This window comes from Spodoptera frugiperda, chromosome 8 (assembly GCF_023101765.2).
Source record: "Spodoptera frugiperda isolate SF20-4 chromosome 8, AGI-APGP_CSIRO_Sfru_2.0, whole genome shotgun sequence".
Taxonomy (NCBI): Eukaryota; Metazoa; Arthropoda; class Insecta; order Lepidoptera; family Noctuidae; genus Spodoptera; species Spodoptera frugiperda.
This window is the reverse complement of record NC_064219.1, coordinates 8,605,993-8,631,902: the sequence shown is the minus strand read 5'-3', so window position 1 is coordinate 8,631,902 and position 25,910 is coordinate 8,605,993. Positions and strand designations below refer to the sequence as shown.

The 25,910-nt window shown below is 37.3% G+C and overlaps 1 protein-coding gene across 4 annotated transcripts in view; it reads right to left on the bottom strand.

Annotated features, from left to right (window-relative positions):
- Window positions 1-25,910, bottom strand: part of LOC118275514 (uncharacterized) — a 141,522-nt gene that overhangs the window by 5,006 nt on the left and 110,606 nt on the right. The window contains exons 3-16 of one of the 4 annotated variants that reach the window (XM_035593504.2): window positions 12,088-12,287; window positions 10,135-10,239; window positions 8,483-8,565; window positions 6,969-7,043; window positions 6,280-6,356; window positions 6,138-6,202; window positions 5,600-5,777; window positions 2,218-2,354; window positions 1,453-1,657; window positions 1,213-1,377; window positions 936-1,129; window positions 767-863; window positions 447-695; window positions 94-368 (exon numbers count right to left, since the gene is read on the bottom strand). In XM_035593504.2, coding sequence (XP_035449397.2) covers window positions 94-368; window positions 447-695; window positions 767-863; window positions 936-1,129; window positions 1,213-1,377; window positions 1,453-1,657; window positions 2,218-2,354; window positions 5,600-5,777; window positions 6,138-6,202; window positions 6,280-6,356; window positions 6,969-7,043; window positions 8,483-8,565; window positions 10,135-10,239; window positions 12,088-12,287 — 2,105 coding nt within the window. The other 3 variants (XM_050695234.1, XM_050695235.1, XM_050695236.1) reach the window with 3 other exon arrangements.

The window sequence follows — 25,910 nt, the reverse complement described above, 5'->3', positions numbered from 1 at the left end:
GGCATTACGTGCCGTAAGGTGCACGTCTGCCTTCTTCTTCAGGGATAAAAGGTGTGACGTTGCACGAGACAAAAATAACAAAGAAATCCTTACTTGTACTCGACGTATCTTCTCAACGATGGCAACCGTGCTCCCAAATTATGGTACAGTACAGTCACTACAGTAGTGTTGCTCGCTTTGGCAGCCAATTCGACCCCTACTGAAGTCACAATCCACTCCTCATTCACCAAATATGGTTGAAGATCGAAATGTGCTGCAATGTCATTGTGTACGCCTTTCGTTTTTACTGTAAACTCGTGGAAGCGCTTGTCCAGGTTACTCCTCAGACCAGCTGTGTCCACCACAGCGTTTTGAAGATCAACGACTTTCTATTAAAAAAACAGATGCATTAAATAGTTGATTGAAGAAAGTTTCTTCACTGTATCTATTTTTCTATTGCTACTGACCTCTTCATCCAAAAAGGCATCAGGGTGTTTGAGCAGATTGTCGTAAATATTGAGCAGATGTTCCGCGCTGTGGTATCTGTCAGTTGGCTGGCCGGCAGGAGACATGAGGTAGTTGAGCATGTGTACTGCGTGAGTGAGGGGAGGCTCGCCCTCGCCCGGGTGTGTGGGCAGGGAGCGCAGCACGGCGCCGTACTGACGCGACACGTGCGACACTGAGCCCCACGAGTACCCCATCGATATCAATGTGAACTGATAAAAATATTTCAATGTCAGATATATGTACACAAAATCATTTGTCAAAGAAATTAATATTAATATACCTGTTCATAAATATCCCTCAATGAGTCTGCAACACAACCGGAAAAATCGGGTTGCTTCCATTTGACGCCATGCTGCCCCGTCTTCGGCTCACAAAATCTGTAATTTACATTTATTATTGGTATTTTATCGTTGAAAATAAGCCTATGTCTTTGTACATTGTATAGTAACCTTGTAGTTTCCCCACTATGTCCGGGAGGACAGGAAGCAGTAGCATGTGCTCCAGGAGCGGTCTTCGGCCAGCGCAAGCCGTGGGAGGTGTCACTCTCACACGCCGCGTCATCAGTTCCCAAAGCCCACATGGTTACCGCTTTGGCGTTGGTGCCAGCCACTGATGATACTTGACATCGGAACTCACTGGATTTCTAAACAAAAACAGTTTTATCTATAAATATAACTGAAAAGAAAATAATAATAAGTAAATACCGAAGTAGTGATCAGACTGTACCTGTACATTATAAAGCTTTAGCACACTTCCTGCTGGATACAGATCCTCCCAGACCTCTCTACCTGGTGCCATAGGTAGCAGAGTCCTCTCTCTTGCCCAACTAAATCCAAGAGCACCATGCACTCGCCCAGCTCCCGCCAGACACGTTATACTTACATTATCACCCTGGAATAAGGCATAAATGTAATGCGAGATACATTTTTGAAGAGGAGAAATAGTTCTAATTGTTATTGGACTTACTTTATTAACAGTCAATGTAGATGGCACCAGGCGTATCTCAGGTGGTCGCAGCACTGTCAGTCTCAACGCTCTGCAGCGTCTCCTGCCAGCATCGTCTGCTGCACACGACCACTTGCCACTGTCCAATTTCTCCGCTTCTGATACACCTAGCACTGACAAGCGACGACCCAGTGCATCTTCTGCCACCGTGCGTGTCCAAATGTCTCTGGAAGAAAAATGCGTCAATCAAAAGTAAATAAGTAGGCAAAACCAAAAGTAAATCACAAAAAATGGCAGCTTATTAAAACGTGACAGAACGGTCTCATTTTCGACTGTACAGAATGAAGCCATCAGAACGGGAACGCTTTGGGAGTTGGACAATTAATCGGTGCGGTTAAATAACAGTCACCGGTAATTGGATGGGTGCCCATTCTCTGTTGGGACTGAAAAGCGTCGTTAACTCGTCGAGGTTGCATTTGACTATTGTAGTGACGAATTTTATGACTGGATTGAGGAGATTGGATTTTGGGACTGTTAAGTGTTTACATTGTAAATTTTATTGCTTTTTTTACTGTCATGTTATTCAATAAAAGGGGTTAACGTAACGTGCAGCCAAATTGGCAACTCATATATGATTTTTGAACCAAGATTTAATATTTTTGGTCAACTAAAAGCAAAATCTTTTTCGGCAAAATTTTGTCTGCGCTTTTTGTTCTCAAGTCTACTGACTTTTGATGATTATAATGATAATAACGAAAGTCCTGGCCATATTTGTTACAAACTTACCTTGTAGTTCCATTGAAGTTTATTTTGACACCGTCTTTGTACCATGTGAACGCAATGTAAGGGGATCCGTACGCCATACAAGTTAATATGAATTCTGATCCCTCCCATACTTCTGGTCGTTGGTTTATAAGTAAAGCCTGAAAAAATATTGTGATTAAGTTATTGAGCATAGTGACAGTATTGTGAAAAAGTTTAAATAGCACACTAACATAAATTATGATTTCAATTCCTTTGCAATTCCCGAAAGGCTAAGGCAAAGAGCAGAGACCTAATTTTCAAGATATGCTAACTATGCCAAGATTTCCATTTCTTCCACGTAATTGGTGTGGGCTTATTGGTATACACGTCGCACTTATCAGACTCGATACTATTATCAAGTGCGGTGCTTTATAACACTTTACCAAACATGAGAATGGAACTTGAAACCTCCTCGGTAGTCATACTTGACGACTATGACCAACAAGGCTGTTTATGTAGGTACAGTGGAGGACAGATCCGCCTGATCACTTTTTACTTGAACCCAGCAAAAACATTAAACCATACCTACCCTATAAATGTTTCATCAAATAGTAACGCGATAACGTCGCAGCTTAGCGATGTAACACGTGTAAACCCTTAGTCAGTGGTGCGTTTGATGTTGTTCAGCTACGCCCCGCTTTATTCGTCATTTCAAGGTCACAGGACGGGGCTAGAGAGCGGATCTCATCAGCAAACATTAATTTCGTGGTGGTCAGGCGCATGTGACCACCATTGTACATAGTACTTACTTGATACACCTATGTAGTAAACTACTTATCGACTTCAGAGTAACTTTGCAGACGCAACTGTTGACATCTTCGCAAACTTTTTCAATTAAGCTTACCACGCTGCATGAAGAATGTTAATATGCCATATTTCGAGGTGACACCGTACTCCGGTATTTGGCACATTCTTATCTTCGTTATAGAAGGCCGAAAGTATTTGGCGTTTAATATTAGGTACGAACTAAATTCGAGAAAAGAGCTGTGGTGTTATTCTATGAAGAAAATCCAAAGAAAATGGTATCTTTTTTCCCTTTTTGTGATAGGTAGATATTCAAAAATATTAAACCGGTATTTTTTATTTAATTTGGGAAACAAATACTTTTAGATATTTCGATTTATCGCTATATAAAAAATATCGCTTGACGTAATTTCTAGGTAGCTTTTGTGGGTAGAAATAACGTATTTGGTGGAAGCCAAACGCATCCACAGCCACGTAGCATAGCACATCTCTGGTGGAAAAGCACCCTAAAAGGCATGACGTTCTTTTTATGTTTTTCTACCTACCTACCTACAATGGAACTAACCACAATTCGCTTCGATTTGGTCAGTAGGTCATCTTAGGGGCGGATTTTAGTTTCGGGAATCTCAATCAAGTTCATTAGGGTACTTTTGTATAAATTGTGGGTGGATAGGATAGAAATTAATCGAGGCACAGTTTTCCTAATCCTCTTAAGGGCTTATGTTTTTTCTTTAGTTCATTCCATAGTGTTGGAGATTGATAGTGTCGTTATGGTTGACTACTAGCTTTGTATTTTTCGATAATCTGATGGAGTTACCTATAGATTTTTCTACGGACCTACGTTATATTACACAAGGTCACGCCTTTAAATTCTCAAAGGGGATGGTAGAGGTAGGTACAAAATGATATTTTTCCCTAATAGTTTTCTATATTTAACTAAAGCACTAACCGTCCACATATCTGCACCGTACCCATTCCGTATGAGGTTATCAGCAATACCTACATGCGATGCGTACTGATGGCGTCATACGGAATGCGTGCGGTGCGTGCGATGCGTACCATGCGGGTCTGTTGACGCGTACCTTAAGAGGACTTCTAATACCTAAGATCATGATTGGCTGTAAAGTATTAAAGATATAGCTTTTGCCCGCGACTTCGTTCGCGTGGAATAGTGACTTCCGGCAAATTTTTGGTTTTAACCACATAGTTCCCGATCTCGCGGGATCTCTTCAAAAATGAGATGTGGAAGATATTCCAGGGAACTCTTCAAAAATCAACATAATGAGCTCTGCGTTTGAATTTAATAGATGTATACTCATTTTTTCAATGCCCTAGCATTGAAAAAATAGTTTAAAAACGGACTTAAACTAACTTAAAACTAAAGAAAGCTACGAAATACGAATTTATAACAATTAAAAAAGAAACTATATTACAACCTATCCTCTATGCTATAATAACCAAGCTTAAACTAAATAATTTAAAAGAAACGACTTAAATCTAATCTAATTAAAAAAAAATTTGACTTACAATTTTATTAAAAAAACTAACTACAGTAACTACTAATAATCGATATCAAACTAAACCTACGTTAAATAGTTTAACCAAAAAACCAGGAAAACCCAACAAATAAACTTATTAATTGACAAATACAACGAAACCAATTTAGAATATACGAAACAGCAGGACCACTACAGACAAATAATCATACGACTGATATACATTTTTTCTACGATAGTACCGAAGCGCTCGGCCGATACCCAACCAAATGAATGTAACGAAACCATAGCGCGATCTATTTCGATCCCAACGCCATCTATCGAGGATAAAGACAACTTGGATTATTTATTTATACTCCGTTCGGGCATTTTCTTTGTACTAAAAGTTTAATTATATTGATATTATTTTTTTCATACCTTTTTACTATTTATTTACTTTTTTTCGATGAATTAAAACAATAACATGAACCGAAGTCGTGTAACGATCGACATAGAATTATCTATACTCCGTTAGAGCATTTTCTTTGTACTAAATGTTTTATTATATTGATATTATTTTTTTCATACCTTTTTACTATTTATTTACTTTTTTTCGATAAATTAAAACAATAACATGAACCGAAGTCGTGTAACGATCGACATAGAATTATTTATAAATAATTTATTTCTTATTTTTATTTTTTGATTTTTGAAATAAAAATATATCTATGTCCTTTCTAAGGTTCTAAACTATATCTGTACCAAATTTCAACCAAATCCGTCAAATAGTTGCGGAGATTAATGGTATAAGCATAGAATGTTCGACGTGATTCTTTAATTTGACATAACTTTTTTATTTATGAACCGATTGACATGAAACAAACACTAAATGTAAATTTAAGCATCCCACAATATATTCGTGAAAACCGCATCCAACTCGGATCAGCCGTTTCTGAGATTAGCGCGCACAGACGAACAGACAAACAGACAAACAGACAAACAGACAAAAATAAAGTTAATTACATTTTTGGGTTCGACATCGACATAACAATAACCCCTGCTATTTTTTTTATTTTTATTTTCAATGTACAGACAGCACTTTTCTACGATTTTATTATATGTATAGATAATAATATTAAACTTACTTGCAATGTTAGTGCAGGGTGCATATCGACGTGTAGCGCGGTTGGCAACAGGCGTAACGTCGGGGATCGTGCGCGTGCGGCGGCGAGGCGCGCCAGAGCTCCGCGTACGGCGGCGGCCTCTCGTCTTGCACCCCACACACGCACCCACGCCTCTCGTACGCCACCCACTGCCACTGAACTGAGACATATAGTGGAACGATCACAATGACATAGTACCTATAGCCGGAATCATAAAACTACTAAGTAACATTGAAGAAGGTATTCAAAAGGCATTTAAACAAAAAGTCAATAGTGTCATTACAGCCAAAATAATATGTCCCTATATAGTTGCTCAAAAAGTAAACGTTTAACAGTACCCCTAGTACGAGTTTGCTATATGTTTCTTACACTACAGAACTCTCATTGGTTAGTTTATTGGAGCCGGCCAATCAGAGCGCCGGACTCGTTTCGCTTACTTTAAACCGTAAAGCAAACTCGTACTATGGGTTACTGTATTCAAATAAGTAAAAGACAGATACTACGATACATTTAGACTTACCTTACATTTAAAACTTCGATGTCATCTTCCAATGTTATATTTGATAACCTCAAGTAGCTTGTCAACTAAAAGTGTTGAAAAGTTAGTATTTATTAATATTAATTTTCACATATTTATGATTATGTAGATGACCTCAAATTACCTGTTTCACAATTTCTTCTGATATGTTTTCATTGGGTAGGTCCACTATTTGCAGTCTTGTTTCGTATCGCGCTGAAGCTGTGTGAAAATGAAGGTAGATTCAAATCAGTTATCGTTCACAATTTAGTAAGTTTTTAAATAACTAAGAACATTCAGATTTCGAATTGTGCTTGAATTTAGAATGCAAAGGTACTACCTACGAGTATTATGCCTTCACTGATCTAATGACTATTTACCATTAGGCAGTTGTCCCACCGGCAACGATGAACGAGTAACGAGTAGAGCTAGAACTAGAAACGAGTGAAAACGAGTGAAAACAAAAACAAACAAGTGAAGCGAGCACTCGCCGGCAGTGTGAACAGTCAGCGATCAACTATTTGTATATGCATCTCTTTTGTTTACACGGAAAGTATATCTATTGTACGTTTCTTGAGCGAGAAAATAGCCGATAGTTAGTCGTTCACTCGCCGTTGGTGGGACAACTGCCTAATGCTAGCATTTTAGTCGAGTAGCGAGTACTTAGTAGCTCTTTCTCACTTCTGTCCCAAAATCGAAGCGAGAGAGAGCTACTAAATACTCGCTACTCGACTAAAATGCTAGCGTAGTGCGAACAAAGCATTAGATCAATGAGGTAGTAGAGTATTTCACAATAATATCTTAGTTTAAGTTATGATAAAAATAAATACTCACTGAAGTCCGTGTCTTTGGGTTTACAATGACAGTTTCCTTCTTTGCAGACTTCTTTACATTCTTCTACACCGCATTCTGAAAGGAAAACACAACATTATCAGTTATCACACATGTTATGGCCCAAAGGAATCTACCTCTTATAGAAGACGTATTTTTAACAAGTTGTATCTTTTTGAGTTTCAAGAAAAGTGTAATAAAACATTGGACGGGTACTTCGACGCCTAACGAGATTTTTATTTTCTTCATTTTAGTTTTAAGTTAGTTTTTATTCCTTTTTTTTGGGTTTTTAAGTTGTAAATAATGTGTAATTGTAATAATTTACTACAAAACATTAAAGAATAATTTACATTCAATAACACTATGGCCAGCAATAACAAAGCAGTAGATACAGTCCTGTGTTTTTAAGCGATTTAGAAGCCTCTTGACTTATATATAAGTATTATTTTCGTTAAAAGCTTTCCTTTGGAAGAAAGGATGATTGCTTTGTGATCTTTGCTCATTACTTGGAAGCGTTTGTTATCTTTGTAAAACCATTCCATAATCATGATGAATTGCTTCTATTTATTCGAGGTTCTTCTACCTAAATATTGGAATAAGACTAAGGTTAGAGGAATTAATATTTTGTATATATTTTGTGTGTTTTTATAGGAACTTGTTTATAGAAGCTCTCGTATTTTTGTTATGAAAATTAATAATATTACGTAAATGTAATTCCCCGAAAAGACCTTCGTTTTAGCTAGGTAAGCCCTGGGCTGAGAAAAGCCGTTTATGTCGTTGTTTTTTCACATCAGGCATCAGTCTTATTTGCAAACACTAGACGCATTTAAAGACTGTTCAGTTCTTAACCAACTTCAAAAAAAGGAGGTCCACAATTTGACCTGAGGGGCTTAATACGAGTTTGTTTTGGCAGAGGAAAGAAACTGCTTATTAAAAAGACTTCTTGGTAAAACAGAATAATGCGAATGCTTTTACTACTAAAGTCTACAGTCGGGTAAAAGAATATGGGTTCATTGTGTGCTCATACAAAAAGTAAACAGCCCTTTGGAAGCTTTTTACTTTGTTGGCACTGTTATATTTTTCTTTATGTAAATGGGTAAAGAAAATGTAAAGCCGATTATATATTATGCCGAGTATATTTTGTGTACACGAGAAATAAAGCTTGTGAAAATAATCTAAGCCTAATAGTATGACTGTACTGGTGCAGTGGCTGAGCAACTGGCTGCTGCATAACGTGGCATGCATTGGATTTCTATTTAAACTTTGCCCCACATTAGGATTTTCTTCTGTGTCGTGGGTGCGTTTACGAACATACAAGTTCACATGCACATGACACTCAAACACGAAACAATAACTTTTAGATCACACAAAGAGTTGCTCCGTGTGGGCTCGAATTCGCTGCGCGTTGCGCGGCAGCCGGTCGCCCAGCCACCGTACCAACCGTGCAGTGTAAGGTTCAATCCCGCGTGCACGATAGTGATTGGATTATGATATTAAAAGAAATACAAATATCTCACCAGGCGCTGCTACCTGGGCCTCGCACAGGTCCCCCGTGTAGCCGGGCGCGCAGATACAGCTGACGGCGGCCGGGCCCATCTGTCTGTGGATAGATCGTTGTTATATCTTATAAGATTATAAATCTTACCATACTTAGTATGAGTTTGCTTTACTTTGAACGAAAACGAAACGAGAGCGCGTTCAGCGCTCTGATTGGTTGGTTTATTCGCGCCGACCAATCAGAGCGCCGAATGCGCTCTCGTTTCGTTTTCGTTCTGCGTAAAGCAAACTCAACGTATTAAGGTATTTTAAGACGACAAAGTAGTTATAATTAATTGGCTTTATCACTTCTTTGATTCCATAATGCTTTTGAATTCCTACAATCGCTGCAACTCCTAGTAACTAAGATCCATAGTAACTCTGACCATTCATTACGACCATACACTACTTATTTACTTTACCTAAACCTTTTCTTAATTAATTTAGGGTCGAAGTGAAACTGAGATTAAACGAGATTCGACTTAATGTCGGTAATTTATAGGCAGGAGATATTAGTTAGACTATAATATTTAGACGTTTTGTGATACTGACTAGTCAAAATCGATAACTGGCACACACTATAACAGTTTTTATAATTGACAAATCTATGAAAACTGTTACATATTTTATATTATCTATGGCAAGCTGGCCGTTTATAAGAGTGGGAAACTGGAAACTATTTTATGATCTTCTCTTGTTTATGAAATATATTCAGTGAGCTTCTGACAGTTTGTTTAAATTACATGTTAAATTATTTGAACAATAATATATATTTAAAATATAAAAAAATAAGATTTGATAAATATTTATCTTAAATGTTCCCAGTAAACATTGTACCCACAATTACTTACACAAAAGGTACTACCTTTTCCCGTCTTTTTGTGTTTAAAATCAACATACAAACAGAATTAAGAGCACAAAAAGGTTAAATAAGATCGTTGCGATGCAGATGTGGCTTCGCGACGAATAGAATAGAATATTTAGCATAGAATACTTTCAAGGTTTCATTCAAAAGGAAACCTGGTTTATTTTTACAACCGAATACAAAGAGCATTTAATAAGTATTTTCTATTATTAAAGAGACTGTTATAGTCGTAGTCTTAATGTAAAATATCTTATCGTAATCATTTACAAGGACTCATTTTACATTTACGCCAAAACTCATATAAATCGGTGAAGCCGTTTAGAAGTAAGAGTGATATAAACAACTAAGCAAACGAACTAACACTTTTTTCTTCAGCAAAATGAAAATATTCATGACTGTACCATTTTATCACTTTTTATATGATAATTTTTACATACAGTGTCTCCTTAGTATAAGTTTGCTATACGTTGAAAGTAATCGACACGAGAGCGCGTTCGTTCGTTCTAATTGATTGGTTCATTCGCACCCGTGAGTGAGTTTACTTTTTCAGCACTCTGATTGGTTGGTTCATTCTCGGCGACCAATGAGTGCAACGAACGCGCTCTCATTCCGTTTTCGTTGAACGTAAAGCAAACTTGTACTAAGGATACAGAACACCACCGAATACGATCCTCACACACTTCTATAGCTTCCATCACATTCATACACCTAGTTATAAAAGGACTTATTTTACACGATTTCTTAATCCTAAAGTAAAAGTTTTCTTACCTGCAGGTGCCGCCATTTTTACACATGTTGGAGGTGGTGGGACACAACGGACCGACTCCGCAGTCCACGCCGGAGTAATTCTCGAAACACGAACAGTAAAACTCCCTGTGATATGGAAAATGTTGAGGGTTAATTAATAAAATAATTAAATAAAAATAAGTTTATTTCATATCATTTTGTCATACATTGCATGTCGAAGAGTCTCCAGTTAGACATAAGAATGCCTGTGTTTGAAGACTCCGCTCTAGTATTGATGAAGTTAGTAGTATTGAAGTAGTTAGTTAAATTAATACGGGGCTATAGTTGGGACTACATATATTATATTTGTAGTGACTATACAAAATAGTAAATAGTATAAAAAAATATCAACTACGAGTAGACATGGGAGCAAAGAAACGGAGCTAGTGCCGTTTTTTCATTTTAAAGAACACCCAATTTTTTTTAAAGTGATTTAACTAACCGTCCTTTTTTTAAAATAGTTAATGTTCCTTAAACTTTTCCTAAGTCAGGAAAATACTATGCTGAAAATTGCATCAAAATCTGTTCAGTCAAGCGCAAGATAATCGCGCACAAATATACATACATACAGGTCAAACAGAGAACCTCAATTTTTAAGTCGGTTATATTTTTTTATGTTATTAAATATTGACACAATTCAATTTTGACTGTGGGAACTACGAGTATATCAACGAATTTGGTTAATGAAATCATCGGCTTGCTTTCAGTATAAAACTATTTTGCTGTTCTTCGTATGCAGTATTCAGGTTTACAATGACCACATTTCTGAATGATACTCATTATCAGTAACCAGTGCACAACTCACTGTACAATCAGTGATCAAAACTGTCATCAGATTCGAATTTATGTTCTCATAAATATAATTCACGCTCTATTGCCTCCGCTGATGGGATTTTCAATAAAATGATTTTTGAAACTTCAATACCATTAATTTTACTGTCCATTTGTTCAAAAATGCCTATAAAATTTACATTAAAATTCCTTTAGTCGTTGTGAAATGGGCACTAAATCTTGTAAGTAGCCGGCTATTACTTAAAGATATCCATATCTTTTATAAGAACTTCATAGTTTCATGTAATATTTTTTCTGAATATATAGTAGTAGTAAGTGTAGTTTTTTGTAAGTGAAATCTATTTGATGAAAAAACGCAAGATCTACTGCTTTTCTTTAATTAGTCAGCAGATAAACAAGCACACGGATCACCTGTGTGACAATACAAATAACAACACATGAGTCACAGTCCTGCCGACCTCTAGAAGGTGAGTATTTCAATATTGTAGATGGTTAAATAAAAAAAAAACTAGTACTCACTGATAATCGTGCCTAGCGTAGCAGTGTCCCAGCAGGCGGCACTCGATGGCGCTGCAGGAGCTGGGCCCCGGCGCCTGCGTGGCCGGCCGCACCTCGTACGTCACGTTGAACCCGTACACGGCCAGCAGCCCCAGTATGTATGTATATAATACTCACTGATAATCGTGCCTAGCATAGCAGTGTCCCAGCAGGCGGCACTCGATGGCGCTGCAGGAGCTGGGCCCCGGCGCCTGCGTGGCCGGCCGCACCTCGTACGTCACGTTGAACCCGTACACGGCCAGCAGCCCCAGTATGTATGTATATAATACTCACTGATAATCGTGCCTAGCATAGCAGTGTCCCAGCAGGCGGCACTCGATGGCGCTGCAGGAGCTGGGCCCCGGCGCCTGCGTGGCCGGCCGCACCTCGTACGTCACGTTGAACCCGTACACGGCCAGCAGCCCCAGTATGTATGTATATAATACTCACTGATAATCGTGCCTAGCATAGCAGTGTCCCAGCAGGCGGCACTCGATGGCGCTGCAGGAGCTGGGCCCCGGCGCCTGCGTGGCCGGCCGCACCTCGTACGTCACGTTGAACCCGTACACGGCCAGCAGCCCCAGTATGTATGTATATAATACTCACTGATAATCGTGCCTAGCATAGCAGTGTCCCAGCAGGCGGCACTCGATGGCGCTGCAGGAGCTGGGCCCCGGCGCCTGCGTGGCCGGCCGCACCTCGTACGTCACGTTGAACCCGTACACGGCCAGCAGCCCCAGCGCGCGCAGCTGCGTGCCTTCTATCCGGTTCAGGTTCAGCTCCACCACTAGTATTGGACTTTGGACCTGCAACAAGGATAGAAGATATGGTCAGAATATTCAGTATAAACCAAAAGACGATATATTGAAAATTGTAGCAGTGATTTCTTATAAACCATTAAAATTTTAACTCAAGTCAAGTCTCTCAAAATTTAAACTCAACTCAAGCGTGGTGCATAATTATGAAATACTCTCTTAACCTTCCATATTAAATTGATGAGTGCTAAAGTACTTCAACGCATGATAATATTTCTTTAAAAAACCGTTGCTCCACACTGGGATTTTTTTTACCTGTTGTGTGTGCGGTTACAAACATACAATTTCACATACACACAACAGTCAGACCAAAAAATTTGTGGATCACAATTTGTGTGTTGGGAATCGAACCTGCTACACGTTGTATGACATGACACCTGACAGGCCAGCTACAGCGCCAACTGCACAGGCACATATTAATATACACTAATATATATTTCTATGTAATTCGAGAAAATAAACACGAATCTCATAACGTAGCAAATATCATTTAAACCGTATAAACACGACTGCAAGCGTTTCATATTCGTCAGATCTATTTATGTTTGTACCTAATGTATGCTTATGACGTCACCTTTCATATCTCTTTAGCGAGCTTTCAGGATTTTGTAAATTGAAAACGATTAAAGTAATAAACGTAACATAACGTTGCGGGTTTTAATCTATGAAGAGGTAGGCAGAGGTGCTCATTAACTGGAGCTACGGACTACCTAGCGGGTTTACCGGGGCTCCAGCTCGAAAAGCAGGAGTAGAAACGGGTTGGTTTTTAGTCAGTAAGAGTCTGACACACTCTCTCGCCTCGCCCAAGGCGGGAAATGTCATTGGATGATTTTCCCCCTCAAAAAAAGCGGTGCTCATAAATCTCATACCAATTTTTCTCAGTCCCATGTAATGTAATAAGTAAGAGTGAGACAATCATACTTACAAAAAGTTTTTAATAAATACGAATAATACTCTCTTTCCCCTAATGTTTCCAAGTTACCCCCTGAAATTAAATACACCAACCCGTAAGGTATAATAATTTAATTTGTTAGTTTAAATAAATGAAAATGTTCTTTTTAAAGTTCACAGACCTCGTTAGCGGGGCTTGGAGCAAAGGCCAGGTAATATGCACACAACTGAGTGTGCAAAGAGAAAAAGTCCCATGCTGTATATGAATATAATTTCGGAGTAGCCAAAATGCTGATGGTAATACGAATTTTATGCTAGGCTCAACTATTCTGGCTTTGATATTAAAATGTTCTTTGCGATGCGGAAAAATGTTTTAGTGCCAGATGAATATGTAATTGAAACTTTGAGTCTCGTTGGTTGATTCAAATCCTAGGTTCGTGTATGACAATATGCTTATCTTTTATTACATGGGTCTGATTACATAAGTGGTTGTATTATTTTTATAGTAACTATTGTGAGACATACTAGATTACCTAAAAAAATAACGGTTTACTCACGTGAATATACTGAGAAAAGCACTACTAGTTTCTCTGTAATAGACTGCGCGACCTCGCTGCGTCCCCGTACACTGGTTGTGAGGAAGAGTCCCTCTATGAATCGAAACTAATAGAACATTTCTCAATATATTTACGAGTAGACTGTTGTTTTTTGTTAATTTAGTTGTATTATCTTAGATAGGTGTGTATGTATAACTTATGTATCTGGGTTAAAAAATTAAAGTTCATAAAAATAAAGTGATTAGCTACTCAGATAATCTGTAATCTCTTAACAGAATTTAGTACCCACCAATTTATTCTGTTAATTGCTCGATTAGGAGGGAGAGGTAAAACAAATGCTCCCGACATGGTACTTCAGTAATTAGTAGGAAACTTTTAAATCCCCATTAAAGTCGTTTTCGGTGGAAGTGTCGTGATTTATATAGTTTCGTTTGACTTTGTAATAAACGCGGAGAGAGAAGCCATTATGAAAGAAAAATACAAGTTTCTCGGCTTAAGGTAAGAGCTTGGGAATTAAGTGTGTCATTTACTAATTAAAGAAAATCGAGTGTTAAAAATGTTCATGTATTGACAGGGTACTGGCTCTGTATTTATTTGTCTTGTGGCTGAGTACACTGAGTAGTGAGCCCTTAGTACGAGTTTACTTTACACTCGGCGCTTTGATTGGTTGGTTCATTCGCGTCGACCAATAAGAAATTTGAACGCACTCTCGTTTCGTTTTCGTTGAACGTAAAGCAAACTCGTACTGAGGGCATTCTGAAACTCAGTACCTATATAGTTTATATTTAACTAGCTTTTGCCAGCAGTTTCGCTTCAGTCCCGTGGGATAGAAAGTGTCCTATGTGTCATTCCAAAACATATTTCATCCCTTTTCAAATTTCATAGCGATCCCTTCAGCCATTTTGACGTGATTGAGTAACAAACATACACATAAACACACAAACTCATAAATATTCGCATTTATAATATAAGTAAGATTACAGAAAAATATTCTTATTTTAGTAATGTTTATTATTAAAAGAATTTGTAATGTAGCTGGTAAACTGCAATTTAATCAATAATAGAATTACAACAAATAGGTTAGTAGACGATAAAAATACATCCTTTAATAACACAATATCAGTTTTGATTACAAAGTATCTGCATAAACAAGATTAAATTATTTAATCTCCGCCCTTTTTCATTCAAGACAGAGAGTGCACCGGGGAGTAGCAATCCTTCCATAATTTATACACAATCGTCTCGATCCGCTAGAGACACAGATAAAGTATAATTAATTTATTCATGTAATTAGTACTTCTGTGAAGAACTCACTTTGTCTTAAGATTTTATTAAAATTACTAGCTTCTGCCCGCTGCTTCGCCCGCGTACTCGTGGAATAAAAATTATCCAAATCAACTCATACCCTGTCTGTATACCCAATTTCATTAAAATCTATTCGGTAGTTTCAGTGTGGTCGACGGATAAACATCCAAACAAACAAACGAACGAACAAACAAACAAACTTTTACATTTATAATATTAGTGTGATACTGAAGTTAGAACAAAACGACTTCTTTATAATTTACTTACTTTCGACTGTTTTGTTGATAAAGAGGTCGCAAGTGGGACTCCACTTTTGGGTTCGTTTCCCAATGTGGATAAAGTACTAGGTTTAGAATAATTTAGTTCTTCAGAAAATTTCGTAGTTTCAACGTGGCTGGAATAGAGTCAGATAAATGATAACAGATCACTCTATTACATGAGGCTCCATTAGTTGAGTTTGAGTCATAACATAATGAGTCATACTTCATAACATGAGTCATAACAAAACCGGGGAAAAGTGTATTACATGTCCGTCTAACCGTAAATGTTTATCATCAAGGAAGGTTTTAATGTGCTCCAATGTACTTTAAACAGGAACCTAACCTAAACCTCAGTGTAGGCTGATACGATACGGTATAGATTGTAGGCGCAGTACTGCGGATGTTGCGGTGACGCTGTGGACCCGAGGCTGAGGCCAACCGCAACAAGTCCTTACAGTGACCGCACACAGGCCGACAAGATTTATGAACTGACAGAATTTTCCAAATTGAATTCCTGAGGGTTGATATGCAACGCCATTTTTATATTTTAAGGCAAACGTTGTAACCATTAAATACATTCCTGTAGACTTATACTGTTTAAACTATTTAGTTATTAGTAGCTATTTAGTTCTTAAGTTATTGTAATTTAAACGGCACTGGGCGATGTTATCTCTGAGAGACTAAGTTACCTGTGTCCACTGGTGATTGACAGGATTTGGCTTCAACAGTTTTCTTTCAGCAATTAATGCTTTAATAAAAATCGTACATCCCATTTTGACCTCGATCTATCACTATGACATTTATTAGAAAAACCAATATTTCCCCAATAATACTTAGTTCGACTTGAAAATTGAACCCGGTATCCATTTCCCGGGAACGTTGAGCATCCGTAATTGCGACTACTCTACCAGTAAGACAGTCGTAAAATAATCAAAGCAAATGATGTCTGAGAAGCTTTACTGAGAAGCCGTAACAATACATCTTGTAGCATTTTTCCTTTTGTTACATATTAACAAAAGGAGAAATACAATTTCCGTCATATTTCGCTTTGTTACACATGACAACGATTTTCAATATAACAATATCAATGATAACATGAATGAACTTTCCGTGAGGATAAGCACAGAGTCAAGAGTACCTATACTCTTGACTCTTTATAGGTAGAGATCTCAAAAGGATAGGTAAGGGTTAGGCTCTTAGTTTACATATGTGTCTCATCTGTCAGTGAATTTGTTGCTACTTACCGGGGGTCTTTGATCAGATTATTGTAAAGTCTTGAAAAAGTAAATTGGGTCCAATAACAGTTATTATACTAATTAGCATAAGTAAAGAAGTCAAAGAGAGATTGGCTGGGGCGGGAGTAGGCGTCAGTCGTCGTGTTCCTCGCGCGCCACTCGAGTAGCCACCCGTAGTCATTAACGTAGTGGTGATTTTATTATTTTTAAAAAACGTTGCCCCACACTAGGATTTTCTCCTGTGTCGTGGGTGCGTTTACAAACATACAAGTTCACATACACATGACACCCAGACCCGAAATAACAATTTGTGGCTCACACAAAGAGTTGCTCTGTGCGGAAATCGAACCCGCTACCCGTTGCACGGTAGCAGGTTGCCCAGCCACCGCACCAACCGTGCAGTCATAGGAGTTATCCGGATCATGGCCACAGGCAGTGTAGGAGCACAGCGGTGGTTTTAGCTGGAAAGAATCCGGCACGCCTCCCAGTCGTCCACAAGACGTGGGAAGTCCATAAGGATTCACATCGCGATAGAAAAAAGAGGTTACTCGACTAGTTTCAAGCTATGCTGTGGACCATAATCGTGTGCAATATGAATGACAACCGACACAACAGCTGCAGTTTGAATAGAGTTGCAACTGTCTAAAAATTACATCTCATTGTCTCAGATGTAATTTTTCGCGACCATTGAAAAGTATATTGTAAGAACGCCCGTACTTAACTGTTCAAATATTGTTAGCAGTAATATGTTTATACTGCCAAACTCTTTAAAAAATATACGACGGAAGACAGGCCATACAAATAAATCAACTGCAAGGAAATTGACTCTGCGTCATAGAGTAGTCAATCGCCAAGATATTACGCTAAACGTGCCTTTAAAAAAGACGTTCCCGTAAGCTGGAACTGTTGTTCTAAAATCGACTTAATACTACTTGCTTTAAGGTTCTTTGTGTGGAGAAGTGAAGATTAGGTGGGAATACAGTTTTAAACAAGAATGTCGCCTTAGGGACGAATGTAGGAATACTTGAAAATTGCTTCTCCGCTACAGTTGCACAGTGGCACCGTTTTCTGCATATTTACCTGGGGAGCTTTGTTGTTCAGCACTTTTATGCTGACTCCACACGTTGGTTAGAACATTGGCACCAATGCCACTATGTAAGAAATTAGAAAATAAATTGTATTATAACATTGGCCAATGATTGGTAGAAAAACAGTGGTGTTGGTGCCAACATTTGTGTGAATGAGATAAGTTTTTTTTTTTAGAACGTTGCCCCACATTAGGTTTTTCTCCTGTGTCGTGGGTGCGTTTACAAACATACAAGTTCACATACACATCACGCCCAGACCCGGAACAACAATCTGTGGATCACACAAAGAGTTGTTCCGTGCGGGAATCGAACCCGCGACACGTTGCACGGCAGCCAGTTGCCCAGCCAACGCGCCAACCGTGCAGTCAATCAAGTGACTAAAGGTTTTATTAAAAGTCCTTTCTTTTAAAACGTTATTTAACTGTGTTGATTTTAGGTAGAATTGTGGCGACACAGAAGTCGCACATAGAAGATCGACGCGACGGAATAAAATCAACGGATGACATCATTTGAAGTTTACATGTGAATAAAAATGGATAGAAAATTCCAACGAACAACAGAGTGCCCACCAGACACAACCACCTCGCCTGTTCGGAGGATTCTCCTTTTCTTAGGGAACTTTACTCTCTGTTACTTAAATAATATGTAATTATGTTTTTTATTCTCCGCTGTAGACAGAAGTACTAAAAATGGTGATAAGTGTGATGGTGATACTTTTTTTACGTCGATGGTTCTTGAAACGATTACCAAAAACTATTCTATTTTATTTGGAAAAATCCAATAAAACAGTGTCTGACCTAGCAAATAAAATTTTAATACATTCTTTGAAAGTATTTAAATAATTAAAATAGTATTTTTTTCTAAAAGTATGTTGCTAACGATTCTCGTCTTTATAGACATTGCTCTGAAGCGGAACGAGGCTTTAGTTTCTTTGGCGATTCAACGTTTATTACCTCTTTAGATCCGCCATAACACTTTATGTGGGGTTAAAGATAAAGGCAGGTGCCTTATTTATTATTAACTAGTGAAGCTAGCGCGGTTTTATTTTGCTGTTCTATATACTTATTATGCTTTCTGCGGATAGAGATACTTTCTGATTACGATGAGCGAATAGAGTGAAGCTTTCTATTTTTAAAATAATTTAGACTTGTTTGATTTGATCTAAAAATTGGGGAATTTAATTAAACCGTTTCATTATTTTATGCTTTAGGGGTAATTTTTAAAACGCCAGATAATTATTAAGACTTTGTTACCTTACCTATGGATTTTTCTCTGGCACCCGATTGCCAAGCAACCGCATCAACCATGCAGTCAAATTCGATTATTCTTTATCGAATAGGTACAAAAACAGGCTGGTCTTGCAGGTGTATTTCTATGCATAGACGATATCTATTAATTGAAAAATGTGCCCTAAATCACCTAGAAGTACAATGATTTTGGCAAACATCCTAAAGCAGGAGTACTTTTTTCAGTTAATAGATATCGTCTATGCATATCCCAGCTGCTGCAAAGATAAGTAGGATGTAATTCTGAACTGACGCAAAAATATTGATACATTATATTCTATGTTACCTCTATTCATGTCCATGTACTGCAATTTTATATTCTATTCTGTTCTAGATAGGATTACATATAAATTGGCAATTTGGTTCAAAACGGACGTAGTTTTGTATTTCTATTCCAATGGTAAACCATTTCGTTTAGGATAGGTCAGCCAGTTAGTGAATATACGGATAAATATTATTTTTATTTGATTCACTAGATTTTGTGGTGGGCGCTCAATTTTTGAGCACGAAAATTCGAAAACTACTGAATCGTTGGTCAAGTGGTCGCAAGTGAGTCTCGGTTTCGTAGAAGGTAGTTTTGCACGGAGTTCTAGAATTGTGCCCAGTATATGGCAATAGGGTCACGCCTGATACATGGAACTTATAACACACATGGTGAAAAGTGGGTTTACATTGTACAGTGGCAATACGTGCAGTAATGTACACTTCTTTGAAATTCGATTTTCGTGTTGAGCTAAATTTGATTTTTGTGAATTTAAGTTACTCTTGATTCATATAACCGGAGAATATTCAGGCGTTCCTATTCTTCCTATTACATAGAGTCAATAACAAAATTCACAAAAAAAGGTTCTATCATAATATATAGTCTAGGACTATTTCGTGAAAATGTGTGATGTGATGTTATGTTACGATATATTATTCATTTTTATCAACAGTTTCCAGCTGATGCCGTAAGCAGACGTTCCCAAAATTTGTATTCATGAGACGTCGAACGAAAGCTTCAAAGCGTTGGAACTTTACTATCAAAGTTTACGATGTTTTCGAATCAGAATTACTTCTACCTTTATATATTTTTTTCTTGTTAAAAAGGCTTTAGGTAAAAACTATGTAACGTATATCTTTCAGTGTTTTTTTTGTGTCAATGTGTACGTCATGTCATTTAGGATACACTCACGTGAATAGGCACACGAGTTTGTTTTTATTTACAATTGTTCGAAAGACAGCAATAGTTTTGGATTTAAGATGAGAACACAATATATTTCTGGCTTCGTCATTTTGGGTCTGACGTCATTGACGTGTCATTTTTCTTTATTTAGAATTGTTTGAAAAGAGGTAATAGTTTAGATTTAGAAAGAGAACCCGATCTATTTGGCCTTGTCATTTTGGGTCTGGCGTCATTTGTTACTTATTTCAAGATTTGGTTTTAAAATAATAAAATTATGTTATACTATCATCATCTCGCAACTTCGTTCGCGTAAAATATTGACTTAAGGCAGATTTCTTTGTTGCAATAGATCCAATTATCAACAAAAATGTCCTATGTTTTCGTATGTCGTTTCTCCTGATGACGACGACCAACAAATAAAAGCGTGTTTCCAGTCTTTAAACGATGATAATTTCTAAACAATTAATGTACTTGTCTACCTGAATTACTACCTATTAAGGTGCTCTTCATTCAACGTGTAAACTTGATCACCAATGTCAGTATCACATTTCATGAGAGACGTGATCTAATTATGCTCGCGGTGTGAAGATCGGGAAATATTCATTACCTTTACACACGATTATAATGTACTAAGAATCAGCTGACTTTCTAATATAGGACTTACTACTTTATGTGAAATATTTAAACTTGTGTTTAATTGAATTCAATTTATCAAATAGTGTAGTTGTAGGTTGAGAATTTGAGATGATGTGACCTAGTTACGGCACATGTTCTATCGCATTTTATCTACAAATCTCACAAAGTTAGCGTAAATGTCAGTCACCATATTTTGATCGTCAAGACAAGTGTGACTGCCTCGTTGGTCGAGTAGTCGCAAGTGCGATTGCCGGGCACGGGGTCTCAGGTTCGATTCCTGGATCGAAAAGTTTTACTAAACGAATTTACGAAAATTTCTCAGTGGGAGCACGGAGTCTGAAATTGTGCCTAGTATTTATAGCAACAAGTGGTAAAAATGGGTGTACATTGTTGCATTACGTGCCATAATGTGCACCTCTGCCTACCCCTTTGGGGATAAAAGACATGATAATACAACGACGACAATTATTTAAACCAATAATAACACGATTTCGTAATACTATAATGACTTAGCTACTAGATTTAATAATCTTTACATTAATTTAATTACGGCTTCGAATACCAAAGACCCTTTACACCAGGGTGCTTAGTATTCTATCAGTTACAGGACCAAATCAAATTATAAACACTTAATCGCATCACAAAGAAATGCTTTAAGGGCATTTAATTACGTTAAAGGTGACCCGAATCTTATTGAATTAATTCCGAGGTTGTTCGGGAAGAGAATTTCCATTTACTCGTCTTCTGTTTATTACTGAAGCGTCGACTGTCATGGCCGACGATCAATGAGTATTCATTTACAAATACCGATCTGTTCCGCCTAACACGGCTGCAATTAATTGCTTGAATATATTTTGAGAGGACCTCCTCTCTTGTTAATTGAAAATTGAGTGATTTGCTTGCGTCTCGTTGTAAATATTAATTAATTATTGATGGCATTTGATACAGGCGTATACAGATTGTCCCAAAACTCAACGATATAATTTAACTCAGTGATAGGCTTTCTTATGACGGCTCTGGAAAGCATAAGGAAAAAAAAACATTTTTGAAAATGTTACAGGGGAAATATAGACACCGATACTCCTCGTCACATTTTCAACTACCGATATCACAATTTCTCAAATATTTTTATAAAAATTTAAAATAAATACGCAGAATCTCTGTCAGATTAAATCTACATACCTGACACTATCGCTTCCGTGGAAGTATTTAAGCTATACTTACTTCTCAGAACAAAGTAATAGTATGCAATATATTATACATATGTATGTCTGTGTCACACAGACACAGCTGGAGTTCTGCCAAACACATGGTTTGGTGCCGACGCTCGGTATAGACAGAAATGGATTTAATTTTTTCCAAAAATATCGGAGCAGTGAGGTCTCGTACTGAAGCAGGAAATTGGAATAAAAACTGGCTTTAGTGGTTCCGTGCGTTTTATGGCACAAAATGTAAAATTTCCGTACAAGATTATATAGGTCATTCAAATTAAGATTTATATCATTTATAGCTCAAGTTGAAATTGAATCTTAACTGTCTAAGAACAAATTACAATTTTACTCAAAGTAGTCCCCAAAATTTTCGAACATTAAACAAAAAATATTTTCTCGACAACTTTTATATCCATGCCTATAAGCTACTATAAAAGACAAAAGCCGATACGTTCAAATCCGATACGATTGTGAATCTGATGGAATTGTAAGTAAATAGCGTGCGAGGAGGTGGAATAAGGAATGTATCGCATTCCTACTTTGTAGCGGCTAAGAGGGTTTAGATGTGAGATAAGCGCGCACAGATGTGACTGGAGCGGGACGCAGTGAATAATGCATGCTGCAGCCCCACTGCTGGACGCTGGATAAACTCCAGTGTTGCTACTGTCACAGTATGGACACGGAGACTGTTTTATTCATAGAGACTTACGGAGATTTGTATTTTGAATATCGCCTTTTGATCTTTGTTGCCTTTGACTGGCTCGGTAAGTCGGTGTTAGTGTGAGGATCGAGAAAAGTTTTACAAATTCACAATGCCTTTAAGTACTTTATACTGGGTTGGTGTTACATTTGTATATGTTGAGTACATAATAATAGTCCTTTTGGGAGTTGAAAGCATGATGAGTTTTAGTTATGTAAAATAACTGACCTGAGCGCTTAGTATGAGTTTGCTTTACGCTTAACAACATCGAAACGAAACCGCGTTCGGCGCTCTGATTGGCTGGATCCAATGAACTAACCAATCAGAGCGCCGAATGTAGTCTCGTTTCCATCTCAATACTAATGATAATTTTAAACGATTTGCTTACACTCATGACCGTTGGCTTGAGGAGGCAGACTTACTTATCGAATACCATTGTGTCCATAAATCTTTAAAACCGCACCCGTTGTTTGTCCTGGTTTGAAGCCCAGCAGTGTAAGTGAGTTGCTCCAGGCGACTTGAGATCAAAGCGACAGGACTCGCCATGAAATAGCTTTCATAACTACACGTGTTTAAACTACCAACTGCCTGTGGTTGGGGTTAGTAAACTATTTTGTTACTGAAAACTAGTAGTAGAGGTTTCCTTACGTTTTATAGAATATTGGTCCAGTAAGGTGAATTAAACTTTAGGTTTTAGGTAGGAGGGTTGTTATTCCTTTGTTTTAATCTTTTGATGTTGATAGTATAAGTATTAAGAATGTACTAATTGATTCAATTTTAAAAGATGTCAGAGATATACTGAATTTGATACGCTTGGTTATATTATCAAATTGTTGAGCATATAATAATAAAACGGTAAATATAAAAAAAAAAATACATCGTTGCTTTACATCAGGTTTTTGTCCTGTGTCGTGGGTGCGTTTACAAACATACAATTTCACATATACATGACACCCAAACCCAAAACAACAATTTGTAGATCACACAAATAGTTGCTCCGTGTGGAATCGAACCGTACAGTCTTCACATTCCGTACAGAATTTAAACTAAACATTAATAAAGCATTGTTTATGTATTTACTTAATACATAATAATAAAATAGTTTACCCAAGCAATATACAGTTGAATAACTAGTGCCTCCTCTTTTTCAACCAACAACTCTACCTAACCTTTACGCACAGGGTACATAACAGCTTTCTACAAAAACTTTAACATTCTCTCTTACGTATTGTTCTCACGTCTCACTAACATAAAGAATTTTGTAAGCGGCCAATGCTTTTAGCAGTTTAAATAATGTATACACGCACACTATCAAAATTGTGGAACATGTTTAATAACAGGGCGCCCTCCGGAGAGTACAAACAGAACGACTTACATAATTAAAGGATGAACATTTGAAACATTAAGTAACGAGCCGACGGGCTCACATGACGACTTAATAGGCTCCTGTGTTTACTTAGTGTACATGATAATGTCATGAATATACAGGTGAACAAGAGCTTATATTTTTAACTTTGTTTTTTTCTTCTTTGCTACGGCGTAGCAGTGCTACGTGGGTGCTACGTCGGCTACGAAGTCGTAGCATTATCGGTTTTTTGAGTAAGGTATTTTAGTTCAACTTTTAGATAAAGTTAGATAAAGATTTTAAAGTTTATGACAGTGCAAAATTACACAAAATGTCTTTACTAATGAAAAATATTATAGATCAGTTTTCTTATTCCAGATTTTGAGATCTAGCCTGATAGTACTGCAACCAACAACGGAGTAAGCTCACATGGGATTACAATACAGAGTCAATATTATGTATACTATGCATAAAACTATACAAACACTTCCGTAGTTTCAACGTTCAGTTCAGTGCAACCGTTTTATAATTCCCAAAGCAGTGTCCCGTTTGAAAATCCGGATAAAAGTCTCTAAGTCCCGAGGTATGCATTATGTAGTAACAGCGTTGTTGTAATAAATAAACAGCTTCGTTTATTTAAACACCCTCTTGTTTAATATAAGCTTGGTCTTCGCTTTCATGTTCTACAGTATTCTTGTTGAAATTATTTTAAAGGTTATTTAAAGTTTTGTTTTCGTGGAAGCAACTCATGTTTTTTATCTGTTTATTTAAAACATAATTTAAGGATTATTAAATGAGTAATTTTGGTTTTAAATATTTCAGAAGTAGTCATGATTGTTTCGATAGATTCCAAATAAAATTGTAAGTAACACCATGAGTGTGTTTTGTACGAAAAAAAAGAATACACTTAACATAACTTCAAGTGTGGAAAAGCTATGCTTTGGCACGAATGGGCCGGCTCGACCGGAGTGATACCACGGCTTCACAGAAAACCGACGTGAAACAACAATTGCGTTGTGTGAGTGAAGTAATTGGAGGCCTAATTAGGCCTTTCCTAATCTTCCTAATTACCGATTTCGCCGTACTTGTAACGGTTCTGGAGTTTTAGATGTCAGCGGCAATTGCTTACCATCAGGTGATCCGTCAGCTCGTTTACCGGCTTATACCATAAAAAGCTTCCTTTATTTATAGTCTGTATTTACGAGAATATTGATCTACAAATCAAATATCTACAACCTTCCTCTGACCACCCGTGGGGTTAACTGCCGTAATGTTATGTTGTTCAAAATAGAAATTGCAAAGCAATTTGCTAGCTCAGCAGAATTACATCGAAAGGAAGGTCTTTTCCTTTGAAAATCTTTTAAAAAGTCCGCTCCGGACGGAAGTTCCTGCACCGGAACTAATTCCATTTGTGAGCGATTTTTAACGAGGATTTTAAAATCACTTTCCTTGAATTCATTATTTATTTATTTTGAGATTTACTTCTGTGTTAATTTTTCCGCGTAATGCGCTATGAATTAGACTAGCGAACGTAATAAATTGCGATCTTTTGAAGTAGCTTGTAAATGATACATTTTATTTTACGCTTGATATATATTGTTAAATTCTGTTATTACGTAATTAATTCTTATTAAAATCACTGGCCAAGCAACTAACAGCTCAGTAATAATTTTTTGGACTACGGAATACAGAAAATTTATGAAAAGCATATACTAGACTTTTGTAGCGGGCTCAGGACTTAAGACTAGTTAATATTATAAACAATCAGCGCCAACGTTTGCCCCTGCAGCATACGGCACGCTTTTGTACCCAAATAGAAATAGTTGAATGTACCAATAGAACCACTGAAGAAAAGTGACAAAGAAATAAATTCGTAGGGAATTGAAACTAGGAGGCTCACAACTGGGACTCTTGTCTTGTAATTTATGTCTTCCT